Genomic DNA, 23,465 nt, shown 5'->3' with positions numbered 1-23,465 from the left:
ATTCTAAAGATATATATCAAATTCAAGTATGTGTGCAATTCCTTTTCCTTTTAAACATTTTTCTCTAGAAAAAATATTAAAAATCCTTCCTAATAAAAACCCTTCTAGGGCTGGGAAGGTGGCTCAGTGGTAGAGCGCTTGCCTTGCATGCATGAGGCCCTGGCTTCGATTCCCCAGCACCACATCAGCAAAAAGAAAAAAGCCGGAAGTGGCGCTGTGGCTCTAGTGGTAGAACGCTAGCCTTGAGCTGAAGAGCTGAGGGACAGCGCCCAGGCCCAGAGTTCAGGCCCCACGACCAGACCCCCCCCCCCCCCCAAAAAAAAAAAAACCCTTCTAATTTTTTTGTTTGTGTGCTTAACCTGAGTCTTGACTCATGTCTCTGAGCTCCTTTTGTTAAAGGCTAGCACTCTACCACTTAAGCCACAATGCCACTTCTGGCTTTTTCTGAGTAGACATTTCACAGACTTTCCTGCCCAGGCTGGCTTCAAACCATGATCCTCAGATCTGAGCCTCCTGAGTAGCTAGGATGACAGGTGTGAAGTACTGGCGCCCAGCTTCACCCTTCTAATTGTAATCATAGTCTCTCCTATAAAGCTAAAAAGCAGCTCATCAAGTAAATTCTAAATAAATTTTTCAATATTTTTTAAATAAAAACAGGTTGTTCCATAAAGGTTCCCTTTAATATTCAACCCACAAAAGACTGGCTCCTCGAGTTTTTCTGAATTCAGCATAACACACTCAGTGTAATGTGTCAAGTTTCCACAGACCCATTTATAACCAAGACATCAAACCTGACTGTGAGGATATAAATAAATGCATACTCACGACTGGCAATATGCAAGGCGCAAAATAAAATGAGAAATGTGATCCTTTCTCCGTGGTTCATATTCATCCTCCAAGTTTTCCTTTAAAAAAAGGCACATGAATAGAATAGGATTAGAATAGCCTTTGAACAAGAGCAGATATAAACACCGAGTCAGCATAACCCAAAGCTAAAGTAAAAGTGACAAAAATATGTTTCATTCGTGCCTTGCTACTTTACTTCCGTTATAATCAGACCTGACCTGATCTCATTTAATCAACGGCGCCTGGGTTCAGAGCAGACGCAACCGTGTTCCTCCTGGAATCCTATCCAGCCTGTACACTTTAACCATCAATCCTTCTAAATTAACCTATAGCTAAACTCTATGACCTTATTCCCAAAATGCCAAGATCTTCTGTAAAATAACTAACTACATGCACAATGACAGGAATTTGGGATATAAAATTTACAGCCTGTAATTTTTTTTAATTGTGAAAATACCGTTCAGAGGGGTTACAATTACATGGGCAAGGTAATGAGTGCATTTCTTATCAAGCATTGTTGCCTCCTCCTTTGTTTCCCCTTCTCATCCCTTCCCATCTCCCACCCCTCCAACAGCCTGTAATTTTAAGTAGACCCTTGGCAATGCCCATGAATACTTGAGTCTGAAGTGGCAAGATCTGAACTTTTAGGTACTAAGTTGGTACCAGGCACTGTGCTGAACCTTCTTCATGTATCAAGCCATTTAATCCTGAACAGGGGTCTAGGGTAGAAGCACTGAAATGTCTTTAAAATGAGGAGACCGAGGCTCTGAGAGGTCAAGAACTTGTCCAGTTACAAGTTCATTACTTTTCTCTTACTATAACTAACTATTCAGGATAATCAACCTGAAAAAAGAAAGGCTGGAGGCTACAGGTGAGGCTCAAGTGGCACAGCATCTGCCCAGAGAGCACAAGGCTCTGAGTTCAATTCCCAGCACTGTCAAAGGCTCATTTCTGGCTCATAGGGTTTGGCCCCACTGCTTTGGGGTGGGCAACACATGCCAAAGCAGAGATTCTCACCTCGTGGAACAGGGAAGAAAGAGGGAAGAGACCAAGGTCCCCCCTGCTCCAGGGCTGCCCCCCCCAGGCTCCAGGACCAAGGTCCCCCAGGCTCCAGGACCAAGGTCCCCCCAGGCTCCAGGACCAAGGTCCCCCCAGGCTCCAGGACCAAGGCCCCCCCCATGCTCCAGGAACAAGGCCCCCGCATGCTCTAGGACCAAGGTCTCCCCAGGCTCCAGGACCAAGGTCCCCCCAGGCTCCAGGACCAAGGTCCCCCCAGGCTCCAGGACCAAGGCCCCCCCCATGCTCCAGGACCAAGGCCCCCGCATGCTCTAGGACCAAGGTCTCCCCAGGCTCCAGGACCAAGGTCCCCCCAGGCTCCAGGACCAAGGTCTCCCCAGGCTCCAGGACCAAGGGCCCCCCATGCTCCAGGGCTGCCCCAATAACCTACACTTCCCACCAGAGCCCAATTCCTGGGCCTACCACCTTCCAGAAGCATTAAGCCAAATACCAAGCCCTGAAGCCAAAGGCCTACAGAGGACACTCCAGGTCCAAAGGCAGAGAGCAGCAGAGACGGCATGTGACATATAATTACTGCTTCCCCTCTGCGTCACAGAAAGGCTGTTTTGACCTTTGCCAAAGGACAACAAGGACCCCTAGGCATACAGCTCCTCAAGCTCCCCGGGGCGCCCATGGTGTGCTGCGCTACTTTCCATCTCCACAGGCACGACATCTCCCTTCCTGGCACATAAGGCCGACCCCTCCCCAAGCTCCTCCAAAACTCGTGTTCCTGCCTCTGAAGGACCTGAAGTGCCCAAGTCCCCCTTCAAGTGTCTTCAAGATTCCTTCCTCTCCCTTCAAATTTCAGCAACACCAACTGTGTATGTATGCATCCCTTTGCATGTGCTGTGCACCTCCTTTCTCCCAAACACCCAAACTCCGCCATCTTTCCTGTTATTTCAGCTGAACTGCTAAACATTCCGTAAACACCTCCCTTCTCCAGCCAAGACCACTGTTCTGGTCCCGGCCCCCATCTATCAGAGCCGTCACCAGCTGCAAAATCCAGTGGGCACAGCAACATCCATCTCACTGGACCTGTCCTTGGTTTCTGAGGCTGCTGGGTATAGCACCACAGAAGTAAATGCCTGATGTCCCATCTCCTGAGCCTGACCATCAGTAAATAAAAGTTTCCTCGTCTGTGAATAGGGATGAAGGAAAACCCACCAGGTAAGATATGGATGCACTTAGAACAAAATCCAGTGCATACTGAGGGTAATCCAAAGGTCTGCTGCTGTTCATACTGACACTGTTGGTAAGACCACTGTCAGGGAGACTCCACCCTCCTAGACTTCTTTGTCACTAGTAACCAGGTTTATCACCTCATTCTCCAGAAGCTCCTTCTCTATCTCCTTCCCACACTCCTCCCATCGCTCTTCACCTTCAATCTGGTAACCCCCATGTCCTGTTCCCCATCCTTTCCTCTTCACGTTATTCTCCTAGGATGCCCCCCTCCAACGCACACCCCTACTACAGAGGGCTTCAAGTCCACACTCATCTAGTCTCCTCTAGACGTCTCCACAGACACTCCAAGTGACGGCCACAACAACACTGAGACTCGTTTTCCCTCCTATGCACCACACTCATCTACCTCACTGCCCTAACCAAGGCCTGGGTTCATTCATATCTTCCCCTCCACTTTCCCCAAATAATAAGTCACAACCATTTTTGATTCTATATTCTTAACATCTCTTCCATCCATCTCCTGCTCTAATTCATTTTCCCATCATTTCTATCAGGCCTATTTCTACTCATCAGACATAGCCGGATCAACCTGCTGTTCAGTCATTCTCCAAGAATTAAAACATGATCACATCTGTCAAGATGCAATGCCAAGCCAGATACACTGGTGCATGCCTATAATCCTAACACTTGAGAGGCTGAGGCAGAAGAGCTGAGCTCAAGGCCAGCCTGATTCACATAGCAAGACCTTGACTTAAAAAAAAAAGTGGGTGCCAGTGGCTCATACCTATGATCCTAGGTAGTTAGTTAGTGGCTGAGAATAGGAGGATCTAAGTCAAAGCCCTGTACCTAACAGGATACTTTTTCGTAACTCAACACTAACAGAACACACACACAAACCAAGGAGGTATTTGTTTCTCTTTCACTTACTCGGTACGAAAACTTGAGCTTACGAATCTCACTTTCCAACTTATTCTGGTACTGCTCCGTTCCTTTCACGTAGCTCACCCCAAGATTTTCCACCACTTTTAGCACTAAAAGAAAACAAAAGAAAAAAAGCTTATACATAATTATATAAAGGAAGTATTCAAATAGAAAAACCGAAATCCAGGACAAAAATCCATGGACAGCAATTCCCCAATGTTTTCAGAAAATGATAGTGTAAGTTTTCTTTCCTGAGAGTAGACTGCCTGAATGTGCATGTCCACGAGAGGTTAATGTGTCCTTCCTTGTGCAGAAGACAGTCATGTCCCACAGCAGAAGATAACACCATCGATGCTCAGCCAAGGGCAGAAGGAATGGCATGTAATCTCTGCTGCACTGAGCCCCTGGTCTGGGGGAACTAAACCATCAGTATAGGAAACAAGCTTAAACCCAATGTGCTCTTCCTGTGAAGCTGCCTGGCAGGCAGTCTGCTTTCATTACTTAGCACTGACTCTTGATTAAAAATCTTAACCATAATCATAGTCACAACACAGAAGTGAGGGTGGGCTCAAAGTACAATACTTTCATACAAGGGCCTGAGTTCAAACCTCAGTTCCACAGAAAACACAAAACAAAAACTAATTTTTCCTGGTACAATGGGTATTCCCAGTAATCTCACCCACTGGGGAAGTAGAGATTGGGAGGATCAGTTTGAGACCAGGCAAAAGAATAGCAAGATCCTATCTCAACCAATAAGCTGGGCATGGTGGTTCATACCAGTGATCCCAGCTACATGGGAGGCCACAGACAGAAGGTCACCATCTGAAGATCAGCATAAGCAAAAACTCAAGACCTGGGGCTGGGAAGGTGGCTCAGTGGTAGAGCACTTGTCTAGCATGCATGAGGCCCTGGGTTCGATTCCTCAGCACCACATAAGCAGAAAAAGCCAGAAGTGGCGCTGTGGCTGAAGTGGTAGAGTGCTTGCCTTGAGCTGAAGAGCTGAGGGACAGCGCCCAGGCCCAGAGTTCAGGCCCCACAACCAGCCAAAAACAAAAAACAAAAAACCTCAAGACCTCATGTTTTGCTAAAGCAAAAGAAAAGTTGTGGTGTGGCTCAAGTGGTAGAGTACCTTCCTAACAAGCATGAGACTCACTTCCAAATCACAATACCAACAAAGAAGGGGGTGAGACCTTTTACTTTTGATGAAGCAGAGGGGCAAACACAGTCTTGGAGACACAAGACCCATCACATGACCCAGAGGAAGCATCCAGGATAGGTGCTTGCTTGCAAAACCCCTTTATTTGTTCTGCTACAAATTTTCTACTCAGCCATCAAGGTCCAGACCATATTCCTCTAAGAAGCCATATCTAAGTAGGCAAAGTAAGTTACTTCCACTTCCATGTTCCTGTACCCCAGTGTTTACTTCTACTAGAGCAATAATAAAACTGATTTATTACTATTAAATTAGATGTCTGTCTCCAAGTATCAGAATATAAGTTTATATTATTTATATCAGATTCCTGTTACCTAGAACATAACAGTGTTTGATAAATATGCATGTTACAATAAATAAAATTAACAAATATTTGTTGAACAGACTCCTAGGTGAATTAAAGCACCACCATTCATTCCCATAAATTGTAACTTGGCTTCTCAAGAATACATGCATTCTAATTTAAGTATCACTTACATTTCAATCTATCAACAGCCATGTTTTCGAATTCAATCAAAGATACATTTTCAGAAGGTGGCTGCAAGTAAAACTGAAGACTATGAGGGTAGCAGGCATTCTTCTGGTCACCTGCTAACTTCAGCTTTCTGCGCTTGTTTCCAGAAAACTGCATCGTGGTTCCCTGTGGAAGGAAAAATCACAAAAACATTCAAACAACAAAAACTAGAGCTGAAAATAACCAACACAAAACACAACAAAGATTCCAGATGCATGCAGACGGTGCGCAGCAGTCACACCTGGACACTGTCCTCCTGACTTTAGGGGACACAACAAGCCTCAACTGGAAATACAAGTGGGCGTCGGCGGTGCAGGTCTGGAGGCACAGCCCTCACCTCTGAACCCAAGACTTAAGATGACACTTCTGTCTGCTGCCCACAGATCTCGGGGCCTCATTTTTCATGTCTGCACCCAGGACTTAAGACAACACTGTGGCAACTCGCTACAGATCTGGGGCGTGAGGTGACCCTGTGTCGGTTCCGCACAGATCTGGGGGTTGCCCTTCATGGCTGCACCCCACTTGTGTCACCATCCCTCGGATCTGTACCCCGGACGCGCGGTGACCCCGGGTCTCCGCGCAGGTCTGGGGTCAGCGTCCCTCGGATCTGTACCCCGGACGCGCGGTGACCCCGGGTCTCCGCGCAGGTCTGGGGTCACCGCCCTCAGGTGTGTACCCCGGACGCGCGGTGACCCCGGGTCTCCGCGCAGGTCTGGGGTCACCGCCCTCAGGTGTGTACCCGGGACGCGCGGTGACCCCGGGTCTCCGCGCAGGTCTGGGGTCAGCGTCCCTCGGATCTGTACCCCGGACGCGCGGTGACCCCGGGTCTCCGCGCAGGTCTGGGGTCACCGCCCTCAGGTGTGTACCCGGGACGCGCGGTGACCCCGGGTCTCCGCGCAGGTCTGGGGTCACCGCCCTCAGGTGTGTACCCGGGACGCGCGGTGACCCCGGGTCTCCGCGCAGGTCTGGGGTCAGCGTCCCTCGGATCTGTACCCCGGACGCGCGGTGACCCCGGGTCTCCGCGCAGGTCTGGGGTCACCGCCCTCAGGTGTGTACCCCGGACGCGCGGTGACCCCGGGTCTCCGCGCAGGTCTGGGTCAGCGTCCCTCGGATCTGTACCCCGGACGCGCCTGGTCTTCACTCAGCCCTCCACACCCCGGGGTCTCAGTACCCTGTACTGCGTCCGCCCATCCCTGCACCCCAAGGCACAGGAACGAGCCCCGCGGCTGCCGCGGAGCCCGGCCGCTTGGCCCGCCGCGCGGCCCCGGCGCCTCAGGCCCGGCCCCCGGCCCGCGTTCCTCGGCGCCGCGGCCTCGCTCGCCGCCGGGCGCGGGATCCGAGCGCGGGATCCGAGCGCAGACTCACCCGCAGGCAGACGGCGCGAGCGCGGGCAGCCGCTCTCCCCCAGTGGCGGGAGATTTCAGGCGGCACCGGAAGCGGAAGTGACGCGCGTGGAAGGCACGCCCCGGACGTCCCGCCCCCGCCGCCTCCGCCGCGCGTGCGCGTGGGGCTCGCCCGGTTTGTAGCTCGGGCGGGCGCGGCGCTTTCGAGCGCGGTGTCGGGCGCCCGAGGGTCCGGGCGCGGACGCGGAGCGCGCTGCGCCGTGTGAGCCGCGTCGAGACGGCGCCGGGGATCTAGAGGAAAGCCACCGGCCTGAGGATCAGACGCGGGGAAGGGCCGGGACCCCAGGGCCCCCTCGGGCTCCGCGAGGCGGGCGGCGCCGGGGGCCGGGCGCGGCCGCTGGGGACCCCGTTACGCAGCACACGCGCCGAGACCCTGGGGTGTGGAGAGCTGAGTGACGACCAGGCACGGCCGCCGCGGAGGGAGTGCGCAGGCGCAGGCGCAGGCGCAGGCGCAGGCGCAGAACCAGGCGGCGGCGCTGGGGGGCGCGGGTCCCGCGCCTGCTCCGAGCGGCGCATGCGCCTTGGGCTCGGGGAGGAGCGCCGTCCGCCGAGCGGCGTGGGGCGTGGAGGGAGCGCTGAGGCGGCGGCTGGAGGCCGGGACTCGTCTTCCGACGGGTCGGAGCGCCGGCCCTGGCCCCAGGCCCGACCCGCGAGGCGGGCGGCCGGCCGCGGAGCCCGCGGTGCCTCCGGCCAGGACGGAGGCTGAGCGCCAGGACGCTGCCCGCGCCGCGAACGCGCCGCGCAGTGGGTGGAGGGCGCCCGGCCGGCCGCCCGAGGCCCCAAAGCTGAGGCCAGCCGCGAGCGACAGACCCGCCGCCGCCGCCACTGGAGAGTGAGCGACCCGACCGCCAGGACGACGGTAAGACGGCCAGGGGCCGGCCCCGACCCGCCAGGACGACGGCAGGACGGCCAGGACGACGGCAGGACGGCCAGGACGACGGTAAGACGGCCAGGGGCCGGCCCCGACCCGCCAGGACGACGGCAGGACGGCCAGGACGACGGTAAGACGGCCAGGGGCCGGCCCCGACCCGCCAGGACGACGGCAGGACGGCCAGGACGACGGTAAGACGGCCAGGGGCCGGCCCCGACCCGCCAGGACGACGGCAGGACGGCCAGGACGACGGTAAGACGGCCAGGGGCCGGCCCCGACCCGCCAGGACGACGGCCGGAGGGCCAGGACGACGGTAAGACGGCCAGGGGCCGGCCCCGACCCGCCAGGACGACGGCAGGACGGCCAGGACGACGGTAAGACGGCCAGGGGCCGGCCCCGACCCGCCAGGACGACGGCAGGACGGCCAGGACGACGGCAGGACGGCCAGGACGACGGTAAGACGGCCAAGGGCCGGCCCCGACCCGCCAGGACGACGGCAGGACGGCCAGGACGACGGTAAGACGGCCAGGGGCCGGCCCCGACCCGCCAGGACGGCCAGGACGACGGCAGGACGGCCAGGACGACAGCAGGACGGCCAGGGGCCGGCCCCGACCCGCCAGGACGGTCAGGGGCCTGCCCTGACCGGGCAGGGCTCGGGACAGAACGACGGTAAGGACTTAGGGAGCCTGCCCTGACCGGCCAGGGCTCGGGACAGAACGACGGTAAGGACTTAGGGAGCCTGCCCTGACCGGCCAGGGCTCGGGGCAAAACGACGGTAAGGACTTAGGGAGCCTGCCCTGACCGGCCAGGGCTCGGGGCAGTCTCTCACGTTTAGGACGGACGCGCTGCGGCACCCCTGTGGTTAGAGGAGTGATTTTACCTATCCTGCACCCTAAGCTAGGAAGCTCCTGCTCTTGCCCCTAACCCGTGAGCTGACCTCCTTCCCCCTGCTACACACTCAGGAAAAGCCTGCTGGACAGGGTGGGACTCACAACTCACCCCCTGCGTCGGTGACAATTGGGAGCCCAAGCTCGGGCTTGCAAATAAACGACTCTTTTGCTATTTGCATTGGTCATGGTCTCTGGGGGTCGCTCGGAGGTCTCGAGTTCGAGTCTAACATTCGTTGAAACAAGAACTTGTAAAATGAAATGGTTATTTCACAGTAATTCAACAGGATCTTGGCTCAGATTATCCCAGTATTTGGATTTGGGGTTTGAGACTGGCTAGTTGATCCTGAGCTCCTTGAAATCACAGTGATCACCACTTCCATTTTTGCACCCCAGACCCTGGCACAGAAGAGACATGTCATACCTCTCTGCTGAGAGGAACTGATCCCCAATTCCAGCTGGGCCTGGGTCTCAATGCCTCGTGATGTAATGCTTTACTCTAGATGTTGGCTTTCCTGTTGAAATTTCTGATCAAAATAGTTTCTCTCCATTGGTGGATTTGGGGAAACTGAGTAGGTGTAAATATGATCCTGTTTATTATGCCAAGATTTCATTCCAGCTTGACTGACTGGTTGATAATCATGTCCAAAAGTTAATGTTCTTCACTTTAAAAAAAAAAAAAGACCTAGACATTTCAGAAAATGGAAGATATAAAAATGAATCCATCTGACTTTAAATACTTCGGGATGGATACACAGCAGAAAAGCACCTCTCATGAATTTCCTTCTCTTTGAACAACAAAATCTCAACTATCAGTCATGCCTATAAAGTAAAAATTCATCCTTCTAGAAAGAACACAACTTTTCCCATGAGGCTTAGTCATTGAGGGCCATGCACCCAAAGTAATGGAGTGTGTGTTTGTGAGTACACACTAGATGTGGTTCTTTTCTACTCACTTTCCAGGCAGTGGTGACCAAGTGCTCCAGTGTCTCACAGAGACCAGCCCCTTTCTGTCCTGCTCAGCTTCACACACAGATGCACAGCAGCCTTGGAGCTCAGCTCCGCCCACCTCTGGGAACAGGTGCGAGGGAATCGGCTGTTTGTGCTGCTCTGGTGGAGTGCAAGTTGCAGCTGTGCTCCTACAGACTCTGGGTCATGACCTTCACTGTGGGGTTTCACATCTGCTCATGTAGACATAGTCCAGGAGATAGACTTACTCTAATTTCGTTTCCTAGTAACAATGAGATGAGCATTTGTAAAGCACATTCTAGTTTTCAAAGCAATTTTGTTTAGATTATCCAAACCAGGACTTTTTCAACCAATTAATCTCTGGAGTCCCTTCGTTCTGCATTTTCCATTATTCCATCCATTTTATGGTAAGCTTTAAAAGTTGAATGTTTATCTTGCGCCCCCCCCCCCCCCCCCCCCCGCAAGGCTGTTTTATTTCTGAGCAGTGACAAATGGCTTTAGGGTGAGCCATTGCCTATGACACCAGTCCAGTTGGTTTCCTATTGTGATCTGAGTGACAAGAGTTGACTTTCAATGTGTCCTAAACATGTCTACATTAGATTCCCATGTTCTGAAGTCAAAATGTCACCCAACACCCTGTATCACCCACAAATCTGGGTTTAGAAAATTGAATTCCCAATTTGGAGTTTTTCCAAAATTAATTTGAAAGTTCAATATATTTCATGAGTAAGCTTTAGTTTCTTAGGATATTTCGTGATTCAAGGTTTGACTTGATATTGTGAAACCAAATGAGTGTAGAAAAACAAGTTATTGTTTGAGAATATAATGCAGGGAGACATGGCTGCATGAAGGTTGGTCGTTGGAGCCAAAAATGACAAGTGATCCTTGAGTTTGAGTCCACAGAAATTGGAGCAGGGGTTTGTGGAAAGACAGTTTTCTCGGGGCAGATCATTCAAGGACACCCCCGAGTCTGGAGAAACTGCCAGCATCTCCAGCCACACAGGCAGGAAGCGTGAACACAAGCCTGCCAGGAGAGGTTCCCAGGTGCATTTTCTCAGGTATATTTTGAGTGCACAATTAAAATGATTGGCCACCAACCAGATGTACTCATTTTTTAAAAATATGAATAAACAACCAGAAATGAATGGTAAGAGCTGTTCAGACAATAATCTATCCAAAATTTAAAAATCAAAAAAATAAAGCTTTCCATTAACTGAAACGTATCCTCTTTCATTATGTAGAAATATTACTTTTAATTATATTGATTTTATCAGTCTGTAATTAATATGCAAATGTGTTTGTTTTTAAGGGGGTATTCTAAGTATAAAGTAAGTGGAAAAACTACCATAACCGTTGCAATGCTATAACAGCAATGTGCATGAATTCTGAGCGCCTTGAAAATTTTTCTTCCTTTTAATAGCCTGTTGTATTACGTAAGCTTGAGAACTACTAGTCAGATCACAAAACATCAACCTGTAAGCCTGTTTCATGGTGCCATCCTTGAAGTAAATGCTACATAATAACATAAGATGGTTTTTTACTATTCTGCACATTTAAGACAAGTATCTTCCTTTTTAAAATTATTACACTAACAATTATTTTGTTTAAATTGGAGATGCAGACCTTTTATGACTGAATTATTTCCAGAATGTGCTGGCTTACGAGAGAAGTACTAGAGCTTTGGAGTGTTTATACATGAAAGATAAACATTATTTAAAATCACTGTTCCAAATGGCTCAAGGTTGTTTAGAACATCCATTAACCCTAATGGGGCTACAAGAAAAATATGCTTTATAGGTGTCCCTCCTGGAAATACCATTGTTCTGGCACTTTGTGGATTTGTCTCTTAGTCATATATGGGTAAACAAGACAGTTTTCATCCACCTTGGATGCGTTAATTTTTAATGTACTGTTTAAAATGCCACAGCTAAACTGAAATCAATGAAACGGATGGAAACGTTTTAACTAAAAAAGTTGAAAAGCCAAAAATAGTTGCTAATTGATCAAGTATTTAAGCAGAGTATTTAAAGATTCAAGACCTAAATAAACTAGAATGAATAGGCTCATACATATCTGGTCTTTTATATGTATTCAATTGTAACTCTGCCCCCTCTCAAAATACACAATTAAGCAGAGCACCCATGGCTCACTACTTAGGAGGCTGAGATCTGAGAATCGGCAGAGGCAGCAGAATCAAGAGCTCAAAACCAAGCCAAGTTGCCAGGCGCAGATGGCTCACACCTGTGATCCTAGCCACTCAGGAGGTTGAGATCTGAGGATCACGGTTCAAAGCCATCCCAGGCAGAAAAGTCCATGAGACTCTTATCTCCAATAAACCACCAGAAAACCGGAAGTGGCACTGTGGCTCAAGCGTTAGAGCGCTCGCCTTGAGCTGAAGAGCTCAAGGACAGTGCCCAGACCCAGAGTTCAAGCCCCACGACTGACAAAAAAAAAAACCTTGACTCAAAAAAAGTTTTCCAAAGTTCCATAGATGAATTCTGCATGATTAAATGTAATTGTTATAAACTCATTTAAGTTGCTCATTCCCTTTGAGCCCATTGTGCAATCCACTTCCTTCATCCCATTGATTTTAGTGCTTATGAACCTTGCATATTGTCCTCAAAGTTACGGACTGCTCCCATCCCTCCATTCTTCCCATCTCATTCTAGAAGCTCTTTTGGTCTGGTGATATATAGGGTGATTTTGCTTTGGGATGTACTGAGAAGCCAAGGAGTAGATGTCTGGTTGTGGGAAGAAGATCACGCACTTTGCTCTGCAGCTGAGCTAAGAGGCTCCTGTACTCGTTCCCACAGAGGTGCAGGGCAGGAAACTGGCAATGCAGGGGATTTGAGACAGCGGAGACCTAAGTACCTGGGATGTCTACATATTCTTCTACCTCCTCTACCTTATTTATGACCCAGAACCAGTTCTTTAAGAACAAATCTGCAGAATGCAGTTCTAACTCTAAGCCACAACATACAACCAAGCAAAAATAGAACCTGTCTCATGCCAAATAATCCCTTTGGCAGAAAAGAGATTCAGGTTGTTTTGTTACTGGTTAATCTTCTAGTCACTAAAGCTCACATTCCACATCTGAACTGCTATTTTTGTAAAATCTAATTCTTGCTGGTGGAAGATAATTTCCCTCAGAAATAAGTTTTTAGTTTATGGAAGTCATTGTTGGCACCAAGCATGGTAGTGGCCTTCAAATCAGCTGGAGGTGGGGAAAACAGATTTCTCAAAGGAATTAATGATGGATAAAGTTTGAAAATTGGAATTCTAGTTTTTAAAATTAAAAAGTACCCATTTTGTTAGGACAGTGACACATTGTTCATGTAGAAAATGAAGTTGGCGTTAGGCCAGATACATACTTAAAAAAGTGAGTGCAGGAAAGTAAAACAGGTATGGATGGGGTGGCATGGGCGCCAGCAGGAGAGGCCGGCGAAGAGGGTGAGTGCGACGGACCAGCTCGGCCGGAGCACTGGGACCCACGGGACAGGGATCTCGGGATAGGTGGGCAAGGAGTCGGCGAGGTGACAAACAGACTCAAAAGAGCTGCATCTGAGTGTATCTTTATTGAGGAGAATTAACATTTTTATACAGTGTGATTGAGACATAGATTATTTAAGCACGTAATCAATTTTTTAAAAAGGCAAAGCATTGATGAATTACATGAAAATTGATGACTATCCCAACAACTGTTTTAAGTGGTGCGAAACAAGTCTAGCATATTGTTTAATAGAATGTGTCATCTACTCAGCCTTTTTATGTTTAATAATTAACAAACCTAAGACAGGGCTGTACTTATATTGTACTCTTTATTTTTATCCAATTATTTTCATCTTTATAAGCTCCTGTATAAGGAAATGGTTCATCGGTTGGTTCAGGAAATACGTTACTAACTTTATATTGTGTGTGAAACCACCATCTATTCCCTATAACGTAAGTTGGACTAAACTTAATCATAACTATTGGGAGAATCTTTTTCTTTTATAATCAGAGGTCCCTTTTTTTTTTTTAGAACTCTCTGAATTACTGGGATAACTCTTTCTTAGTTTAATTCATTGATTTTGTCTGTTGGGCATATCTGGAAATTTTAAGTCTCTATATTTACTATGCGTGAGCTGCAAAACCGCTTGTGAAGTTGTAGGAGTTTCTGGAGGCAACGTCACATCAGATGATTGATTGGGGCATTGCCCACACTTAATCTTTGGTCTTAGTCTTTATTACTTAGAGAAGCCATCTCTATTGGACTGGAAAAATACATGCTCTGTTCACAGATCAATAGAAAAATAGCCAAAACGAGAATAAAGGCAATGAATGTACAGCCAAGAAGAATATAGTAAGAATAAAGGTGGCGGCTATAAAGGTGCAGCCAAGTGTATGGGAAGCCTTGAACCAACACCCCCTTCCTGCAGGCATACTTCCTTGAAGCTCTTTGTCTAACGCGATCTCTCAGGCAGACTCCGCAGGAGGTGGCGTGGCAGGTGAGTGTGGTCAGAACAGTTTATTCGCATCAAAGCAGAGCGAGGAAACCTGCTGAACTTGAGGAGGGGGAGGGGTGCATCGGGGTAAAGTACACACACGTGGGAATTCCACAGTGCTCCCCTGGACAACTAACGTGTGCTAACATAAACCTAGCTGTGCTAAGCCTTCTGAATATGAAGGGAATAAAATTGAATCCCAGGCAGCGCTGCAATACTATAACCCAGTACTCTGAGGATGACAAAGTAAAGCTGGGTGCTGGTGTCTCACGCCTGTAATCCTAGCTATTTGAGGAGGCTGAGATCTGAGGATCGCAGTTTGGAGCCAGTCTGGTCAGGAAAGGCTAATGCACTACGCGTTGAGCCACAGTGCACTTCTGGCCTTCTAGTGGTTAGCTGGAGATAGTCTCTCAGCATGTCCTGCCTGGGCTGGCTTTGAATGGTGATCCTCAGATCTCAGCCTCATAAGTAGCTAAGATTACAGGCCTGAGCCACCGGTATCTGCTCCATGAGACAAAAATCCAGAAGTGGGAAGTGGCACTGTGGCTCAAGTGTAGAGCACTAGCTTTGAGCTGAAGAGCTGAGGGACAGCGCCTAGGCCCAGAGTTCAGGCCCCACTACCAACAATCCAGTAGAGTAGCTCAAGCAGTAGAGTGCTAGCTATCAAAAAAGCCCAGACAGCCAGCACTGGTGGTTCATGCCTGTAATCCTACTGAGGGGGCTGAGATCTGAGGATCGCAGTTCAAAGCCAGCTCTGGCAGAAAAGTCCCTGTGAGACTCTCGTCTCCAATTAACCACAAAAAAACCAGAAGTGGAGCTGTGGTTAAACGTGGTAGAGCGCTTGCCTTGAGCAAAAGAGCTCAGGGACAGCCCCAGACCCAGAGGTCAAGCCCCACAACTGACCAAAAAAAAAAAAAAATGGGTGGTAGATTGTGCCTGGAGAAGGTTGATCCAGTAGTTCTCAACTCCCAGTGAAACTCTCCCCCAGGCACTACAGGAACTGGCCCAGAAGAAGTTCCTTTCAGATGACGCTATTTGCCCAGTAGTCCCGTAAATGTAATCCATCTGGCTTAGAGGCGAACCACCTCATCTGGGAATTGGAAAGTCTATGAGGAAGAGATTTCCTCTTCCTCCCAAGGCAATAAATACTATCCAGAGATTTGTGCAAAGGTAACAGCAGTAATATTTTCAGCTCTGTTGTGCTGTTTCCCTCAAACCAACCTTTACAACCTCAAGTCCTTCCTCAGACAGACCTTGGAAACAGGACATTAAACTATTTTGGAAGACAGACCTCTAGAGTTTGAGGAGATGAGCTTAAGGTTTAACAAGCCATAATTCCACCCGATTGCATAGCAGAATGACCAGGACAAGCAGTCACGAACCACTGCCTCTGTGGGGACTCCAGACCAGACCACAGCCCATCAGAGACAAAATGAGCACAAAAAGGAGCTTCTCAAGTTTGCTGTATTGTCAGAGTAACTCTGTCACATTCCACAGCTTTCTGGATAGACATTCACGCGGGGGGAGGGGGGGGGAGGGACTTCCAGGCCTCTCCTTAACAGCCAGGCTCCGCACTGCCCTCTCCAGCTGCTCACACCTTCGCTCTGCTCCTTGGCTGAAGAACCACTCTTCATCTGTAACTCCTCTCCTGCTGGATTCTTCGAGCCTTGGAAAATCTAAGGGAAAATACAAATTAAAACATCCATCTTGTTCAGAATTACTCAATCCCATCTCTCTCAGAAGGTGGCATAGGTATTTGCGTTTTTTTAAAAGACGACGTGGGGGCATGGCTGTTCTCAGAACACCCATGAAGCCCCAAAACTAGGTTGTGAATCACTCCCTTATAACTTTCAATAATTCGTTAAAGTTATTGCGTGGATTGCAGCAAGGCATTGAGTATCTAATAGCAAGGCAGTGCTGGGACACAGGAGACGGGAGACGGATTGGGAGGTCTGCCTGTTCCCAGTGCCCTCAGACCCGGAGCTAACACCTCAGGTGTGTGTCGCACAGGCCGACCCTGACGGCGGGCCAGCCTGCTCCAGGACTCCAGCGGAGCAGGCCCCACGGCCTCCACCCAGCGGCCGCCTCTGTTTCTAAGGGTCCTGTGTGTGCCACCTCCCCCACACCCAACTGCCAAACTCCAAGTTCAGAACCTCGACCTAAGACCCCCTACTTCTGGGAATCCACACCCCCATTCCTGCACGCACCCGCACGTTACCACCGGCATTCGGGAACGTAGTGTACACCGGGGTCTGGTGAGCCTCGCTGGGATGTCTGGCCACCTCGGCATGGACGTGGGCTCTGGCTGTGGTTCCCTACCATGCCAACAAGGCAGGGCTCAGGGCGTGACCCGAGTACTGAGCAAACCTACCTGCTAGAAGACGTCTTCCTGCCGGCCACTTCCACTCAGTCCTGCCGCAGTGCCTGTCAGCCGTGTCGGCCCGGCTGCCCAGGGCAGGGACAGTGCGGTGTGGTGCTGACACGCCACGTCACGCCATGCCACACCACTGGAGGTGAGGGGCAGGAGAGGGAACCAGACTTCAAGAGTCCAGCCTGACCTCTGCCCTTTGGGCTCTATCCCCTGCCACCACCACAGGCCACACCGAGCCCTGCACCTGTGCCCGCCCCAACAGCTGAGGGCCCACTCTGACTCCTCACCTGCTAGGGCACGGGATCCTCGGCTTCTTCCTTCCAGGATGCCTCCTCTCTCCTCTCCCGTCCTCTTCCCTCTCCTCCTCCTCCTTCCCCTTGAGATGTGCGACAGGCACACTGGGAAGAAGAGAATCCAGAGCTGAGCCAGTTTCCAGCATGCCTAAGGCCCTGGGTTCTATCCCCGGAGCTGAACACACAAAAGAAAATGCCCTGCTTCAATGGTTATTTGTGGCCATTGGCTTGTTCCAGCACCTCGGCTACCCTCTCACCCTCTCCCAGTGATACTGTTGGCACACACACGCAGTATGGCCTATGGAATGGACACTTTTTAGCTTACATTAATTACATATTATTTGCATGTGCTGCTTTTTTGCTTGTTCTGTCAATTTTATGACAGATTTGGCTACTGGAAATAGTAAACTACTCTTTCCTTGTAATGCTCTGTAATGCCGCCTGTCCCTGACACCTGCTTTGTGTGGGGGTGGCGGAAGGGTTCATGGAGAGGAAACCATCTTCTTGGCCCTGTGGGCAGGAGGAAAGGAGGCCCTGAGGGGGCAGGGGGTGGAGTCCTACTGAGCGCTGCAGAGCCAGAACCTTCCAGCCTGCTTCAGCCCAGGACCTCAGAAACCTCTGTCACGTTTCGGAGTGCCCATCTGTCCACTCTCCTTTTCTTACAATTTAAAATGGAATCCTCTGACTTTGCTCTACTTTTGCAATGGCTGCACCCAAAGCTCGCTTTCTGTTAAGGAGGAGCCAACAATTCTGACATGCGGCCATGAGATGCGACCTAGGAGACACGGCCTCAGGTTCGGAAAACGAGTCCGTGTTTAGGAAAGCAAGCGGCTTTCCCTCACAAAGTGTGCTTCAAACTAGCAAAATAAAATGTTCCCAGAGACGCCCTTGTATACATACATGTGTGTCTCGGAAGAGCATGTTTTCAGCGTGTTCGGCTGGTCACACAGCTCCTGCACTGTCCGTTTAGGACAATGCCGATGACCTGTGTGGGGTCCGGGTTTCAGACTCCCCCACTCGCCCGCCCAGCCTCCGTGCCTTGAGGGTGGCACAGGCCTTCACCCAAGACCCTCTCTCTGCCTGGAGGAGGGGCACTCACTGTGGGCTGGGGAGTCCGTGGAGGGGGGGCACTCACTGTGGGCTGGGGAGTCCGTGGAGGGGGGGCACTCACTGTGGGCTGGGGAGTCCGTGGAGGGGGGGCACTCGCTGTGGGCTGGGGAGTCCGTGGAGGGGGGGCACTCGCTGTGGGCTGGGGAGTCCGTGGAGGGGGTTCCTCTCAGGCCTTCCAAGCCGCAGCACCGCCGCCACAGTGGTGTTTTATCATCCGCAGGGCTTTCTGAACCTTTAAGCCTTCGGGTCCAAGCCAGTGATGTATGCCCCACTGCCCAGGCCCCCAGAGCAGAGGAGGAGGAAAAGAAAAAGGGAAAGGGGCCGAAAAGGAAAAGCAGAGCCAGGTGTCAGTGGCCCATATCTGTAATCCCATAATCCCAGCCACTCGGGAGGCTGAGATCAGAGGATCACAGCTCAAGGCCAGCCTGGCACAAAGCTCCACAGGACCCCAGACACACGAGGAGGAAAAGAAAAAGGAAAACAAGGAAAAAAGGAAAGAAAAGGAAAAGCAGAGCCAGGTGTCAGTGGCCCATATCTGTAATCCCATAATCCCAGCCACTCAGAAGGCTGAGATCAGAGGATCACAGTTCAAGGCCAGCCTGGCACAAAGCTCCACAGGACCCCAGACACACAGGAGGAGGAAAAGAAAAAGGGAAACGAGGAAAAAAGGAAAGAAAAGGAAAAGCATAGCCAGGTGTCAGTGGCCCATATCTGTAATCCCATAATCCCAGCCACTCAGAAGGCTGAGATCAGAGGATCACAGTTCAAGGCCAGCCTGGCACAAAGCTCCACAGGACCCCAGACACACAGGAGGAGGAAAAGAAAAAGGGAAACGAGGAAAAAAGGAAAGAAAAGGAAAAGCATAGCCAGGTGTCAGTGGCCCATATCTGTAATCCCATAATCCCAGCCACTCGGGAGGCTGAGATCAGAGGATCACAGCTCAAGGCCAGCCTGGCACAAAGCTCCACAGGACCCCAGACACACAGGAGGAGGAAAAGAAAAAGGAAAACAAGGAAAAAAGGAAAGAAAAGGAAAAGCAGAGCCAGGTGTCAGTGGCCCATATCTGTAATCCCATAATCCCAGCCACTCAGAAGGCTGAGATCAGAGGATCACAGTTCAAGGCCAGCCTGGCACAAAGCTCCACAGGACCCCAGACACACAGGAGGAGGAAAAGAAAAAGGGAAACGAGGAAAAAAGGAAAGAAAAGGAAAAGCATAGCCAGGTGTCAGTGGCCCATATCTGTAATCCCATAATCCCAGCCACTCGGGAGGCTGAGATCAGAGGATCACAGCTCAAGGCCAGCCTGGCACAAAGCTCCACAGGACCCCAGACACACAGGAGGAGGAAAAGAAAAAGGAAAACAAGGAAAAAAGGAAAGAAAAGGAAAAGCATAGCCAGGTGTCAGTGGCCCATATCTGTAATCCCATAATCCCAGCCACTCAGGAAGGTGAGATCAGAGGATCACAGTTCAAGACCAGCCTGGCACAAAACTGAGACTCATCTCCATTAGCCACAAAAAGCAGTAAGTGGAGATGTGGCTCAATTGACAGAGCACCAGCCTTGAGCAAAACAAACACAACAACAGCTCAGGGATAGAACGCACCTAATACTGAGTTCAAGCCCTACCCTGCTTAGTCGTCACACGGCGGCCATACTCCAACGATCCTGAAGTGGATTTGGGAGAACCACTTTGAGACACTGCTGCTGAATGCCATGTTTGACTTTCAGCGTTTCATGGTACCTGGGAAGACTGGAGGTTTATGAGGCTGAACGCATCCTGTTGATTCAAATCTTCTACATAGCGTATGATATAGACTGGCTTTGGAAGATGCAGTAGCCACTGCTGGAATGCACAAGACACAGAACAACATTTGCACAATGTGAGCAGAGGTACTGGCTGCATGCTGCGTCGGTGATTTAGCATTAGCATCATTTTCTGCACATGGTAGACGCTGTGTTTGATAGGCTACTGCCAGGGCAGGTGGCCGTTGGTTTCATAGTGCACTTGAGACAGACTGGGATATTGGAGTAGCAGTACCCATTCCAAACATGGACATCAGGGAGATCAGCATTTGGCAGGCACACCTGGTATCCATTTGCGACATACTCAGTTGTAGAATACTTGCAGCAGCCTGGGATTTGGGAGGCTGTAGATGGAGCTGAGGAGTGCACAAAGTAGCTTAGTACTTCAGAAGACTTTGGCCAGGTTGCAATTTCCATGATATGTACGACTTTCCCAACAGCTACACAGTGCTCTTCTGTTGACTGGGATTCGATTTAGCACTGCCGGTTTTCCAGACCTCACCCGGGGAGGGTGGCGGGCTCCACTAAGAGCCACATAATCATAGTACGGGACTCGTTATCACCAGGCTGTACTTTATGTAGTAAGGCACACAATGACACGCTGGCAGGCAGGAGCCCAAATCACCGACTATATTGCACAGAACGGTACATCGCCAGGCAGTAGCCACAATAGCTGATATGTCATTGAATCTCAGCAGCCAACACTAAGGCACAGAACGGAACCTTGGTGGGCAGTAGCGAGAATACCAACATTAAGACACACAACGGCACATTGGCAGGCAGTAGCCATATTACCAGCACTGGGCACAAATGGTACGTTGGCAGGCAGTAGCCACAATACCAACACTGGGCACACAATGACACGTTGGTGGGCAGTAGCCACAATACCAACATTAAGGCACACAATGGCATGTTGGTGGGCAGTAGCTACAATACCAACATTAAGGCACACAATGGCATGTTGGCAGGCAGTAGCCACAATACCAACACTGGGCACACAATGTCACGTTTTGGGCAGTAGCCACAATACCAACATTAAGGCACACAATGGCATGTTGGCAGGCAGTAGCCATATTACCAACATTAAGGCACAAAATGGCACGTTGGTGGGCAGTAGCCACAATACCAACATTAAGGCACACAATGGCATGTTGGCAGGCAGTAGCCAAAATACCAACACTGGGCACACAATGGCATGTTGGTGGGCAGTAGCCACAATACCAACACTGGGCACACAATGGCACGTTGGTGGGCAGTAGCCACAATACCAACATTAAGGCACACAATGGCACGTTGGCAGGCAGTAGCCACAATACCAACACTGGGGATACAATGTCATGTTGGCAGGCAGTAGCCACAATACCAACACTAGGCACACAATGGCACGTTGGTGGGCAGTAGCCACAATACCAACACTAGGCACACAATGGCACGTTGATGGGCAGTAGCCACAATACCAACATTAAGGCACACAATGGCACGTTGGCAGGCAGTAGCCACAATACCAACACTGGGCACACAATGGCACGTTGGTGGGCAGTAGCCACCATACCAACACTGGGCACACAATGGCACGTTGGTGGGCAGTAGCCACAATACCAACATTAAAGCACACAATGGCACGTTGGCAGGCAGTAGCCACAATACCAACACTGGGGATACAATGTCATGTTGGCAGGCAGTAGCCACAATACCAACACTAGGCACACAATGGCACGTTGGTGGGCAGTAGCCACAATACCAACATTAAGGCACACAATGGCACGTTGGTGGGCAGTAGCCACAATACCAACACTGGGCACACAATGGCACGTTGGTGGGCAGTAGCCACATTACCAACATTAAGGTATACAATGGCATGTTGGCGGGCAGTAGCCACAATACCAACACTGGGCACATAATGGCATGTTGGCGGGCAGTAGCCATATTACCAACATTAAGGCACAAAATGGCACGTTGGCGGGCAGTAGCCACAATACCAACACTGGGCACACAATGGCACGTTGGTGGGCAGTAGCCACAATACCAACATTAAGGCACAAAATGGCACGTTGGTGGGCAGTAGCCACAATACCAACACTGGGCACACAATGGCACGTTGGTGGGCAGTAGCCACAATACCAACACTGGGCACACAATGGCAGGTTGGTAGGCAGTAGCCACAATACCAACATTAAGGCACACAATGGCACGCTGGCAGGCAGTAGCCACAATACCAACACTGGGGATACAATGTCATGTTGGCAGGCAGTAGCCACAATACCAACACTAGGCACACAATGGCACGTTGGTGGGCAGTAGCCACAATACCAACATTAAGGCACACAATGGCACGTTGGCAGGCAGTAGCCACAATACCAACACTGGGCACACAATGGCACGTTGGTGGGCAATAGCCACCATACCAACACTGGGCACACAATGGCACGTTGGTGGGCAGTAGCCACAATACCAACATTAAGGCACACAATGGCACGTTGGCAGGCAGTAGCCACAATACCAACACTGGGGATACAATGTCATGTTGGCAGGCAGTAGCCACAATACCAACACTAGGCACACAATGGCACGTTGGTGGGCAGTAGCCACAATACCAACATTAAGGCACACAATGGCACGTTGGTGGGCAGTAGCCACAATACCAACACTGGGCACACAATGGCACGTTGGCGGGCAGTAGCCACATTACCAACATTAAGGTATACAATGGCATGTTGGCGGGCAGTAGCCACAATACCAACACTGGGCACATAATGGCATGTTGGCGGGCAGTAGCCATATTACCAACATTAAGGCACAAAATGGCACGTTGGCGGGCAGTAGCCACAATACCAACACTGGGCACACAATGGCACGTTGGTGGGCAGTAGCCACAATACCAACATTAAGGCACAAAATGGCACGTTGGTGGGCAGTAGCCACAATACCAACACTGGGCACACAATGGCACGTTGGTGGGCAGTAGCCACAATACCAACACTGGGCACACAATGGCAGGTTGGTAGGCAGTAGCCACAATACCAACACTGGGCACACAATGACACGTTGGTGGGCAGTAGCCATATTGCCAACACTGGGCACACAATGGCACGTTGGCAGGCAGTAGCCATATTACCAACACTGGGCACACAATGGCACGTTGGCAGGCAATAGCCACAATACCAACACTGGGCACACAATGGCACGTTGGTGGGCAGTAGCCACAATACCAACATTAAGGCACACAATGGCATGTTGGCAGGCAGTAGCCATATTAACAACACTGGGCACACAATGGCACGTTGGCAGGCAGTAGCCACAATACCAACATTAAGGCACAAAATGGCACGTTGGTGGGCAGTAGCCACAATACCAACACTGGGCACACAATGGCACGTTGGTGGGCAGTAGCCACAATACCAACACTGGGCACACAATGGCACGTTGGTGGGCAGTAGCCACAATACCAACACTGGGCACACAATGGCACGTTGGTGGGCAGTAGCCATATTACCAACATTAAGGCACAAAATGGCACGTTGGTGGGCAGTAGCCACAATACC

General features: G+C 50.5%; 2 protein-coding genes across 2 annotated transcripts in view; one reads left to right on the top strand and one right to left on the bottom strand.

Annotated features, from left to right (window-relative positions):
* The window catches only part of Prim2 (DNA primase subunit 2), a 117,264-nt gene extending 110,104 nt beyond the window's left edge, over positions 1 to 7,160 (bottom strand). Inside the window, exons 1-4 of the mRNA XM_042696951.1 lie at positions 7,098 to 7,160; positions 5,696 to 5,858; positions 4,012 to 4,115; positions 826 to 905 (exon numbers count right to left, since the gene is read on the bottom strand). Coding sequence (XP_042552885.1) covers positions 826 to 905; positions 4,012 to 4,115; positions 5,696 to 5,849 — 338 coding nt within the window. The 5' untranslated portion in view covers positions 5,850 to 5,858; positions 7,098 to 7,160. The remainder of the gene's footprint in view (positions 1 to 825; positions 906 to 4,011; positions 4,116 to 5,695; positions 5,859 to 7,097) is intronic.
* Positions 7,161 to 9,803: 2,643 nt separating this feature from the next.
* Rab23 (RAB23, member RAS oncogene family) overlaps positions 9,804 to 23,465 on the top strand; it is a 40,707-nt gene continuing 27,045 nt past the window's right edge. The window contains exons 1-2 of the mRNA XM_042696964.1: positions 9,804 to 9,809; positions 10,866 to 10,874. The gene's annotated coding sequence lies outside the window, so the exon portion shown is untranslated. The remainder of the gene's footprint in view (positions 9,810 to 10,865; positions 10,875 to 23,465) is intronic.

The sequence above is a fragment of the Dipodomys spectabilis genome, unplaced genomic scaffold, assembly GCF_019054845.1.
Source record: "Dipodomys spectabilis isolate Male_0828 unplaced genomic scaffold, ASM1905484v1 ptg000213l, whole genome shotgun sequence".
Classification (NCBI taxonomy): domain Eukaryota; kingdom Metazoa; phylum Chordata; class Mammalia; order Rodentia; family Heteromyidae; genus Dipodomys; species Dipodomys spectabilis.
This window is presented reverse-complemented; position numbering and strand designations above follow the sequence as displayed.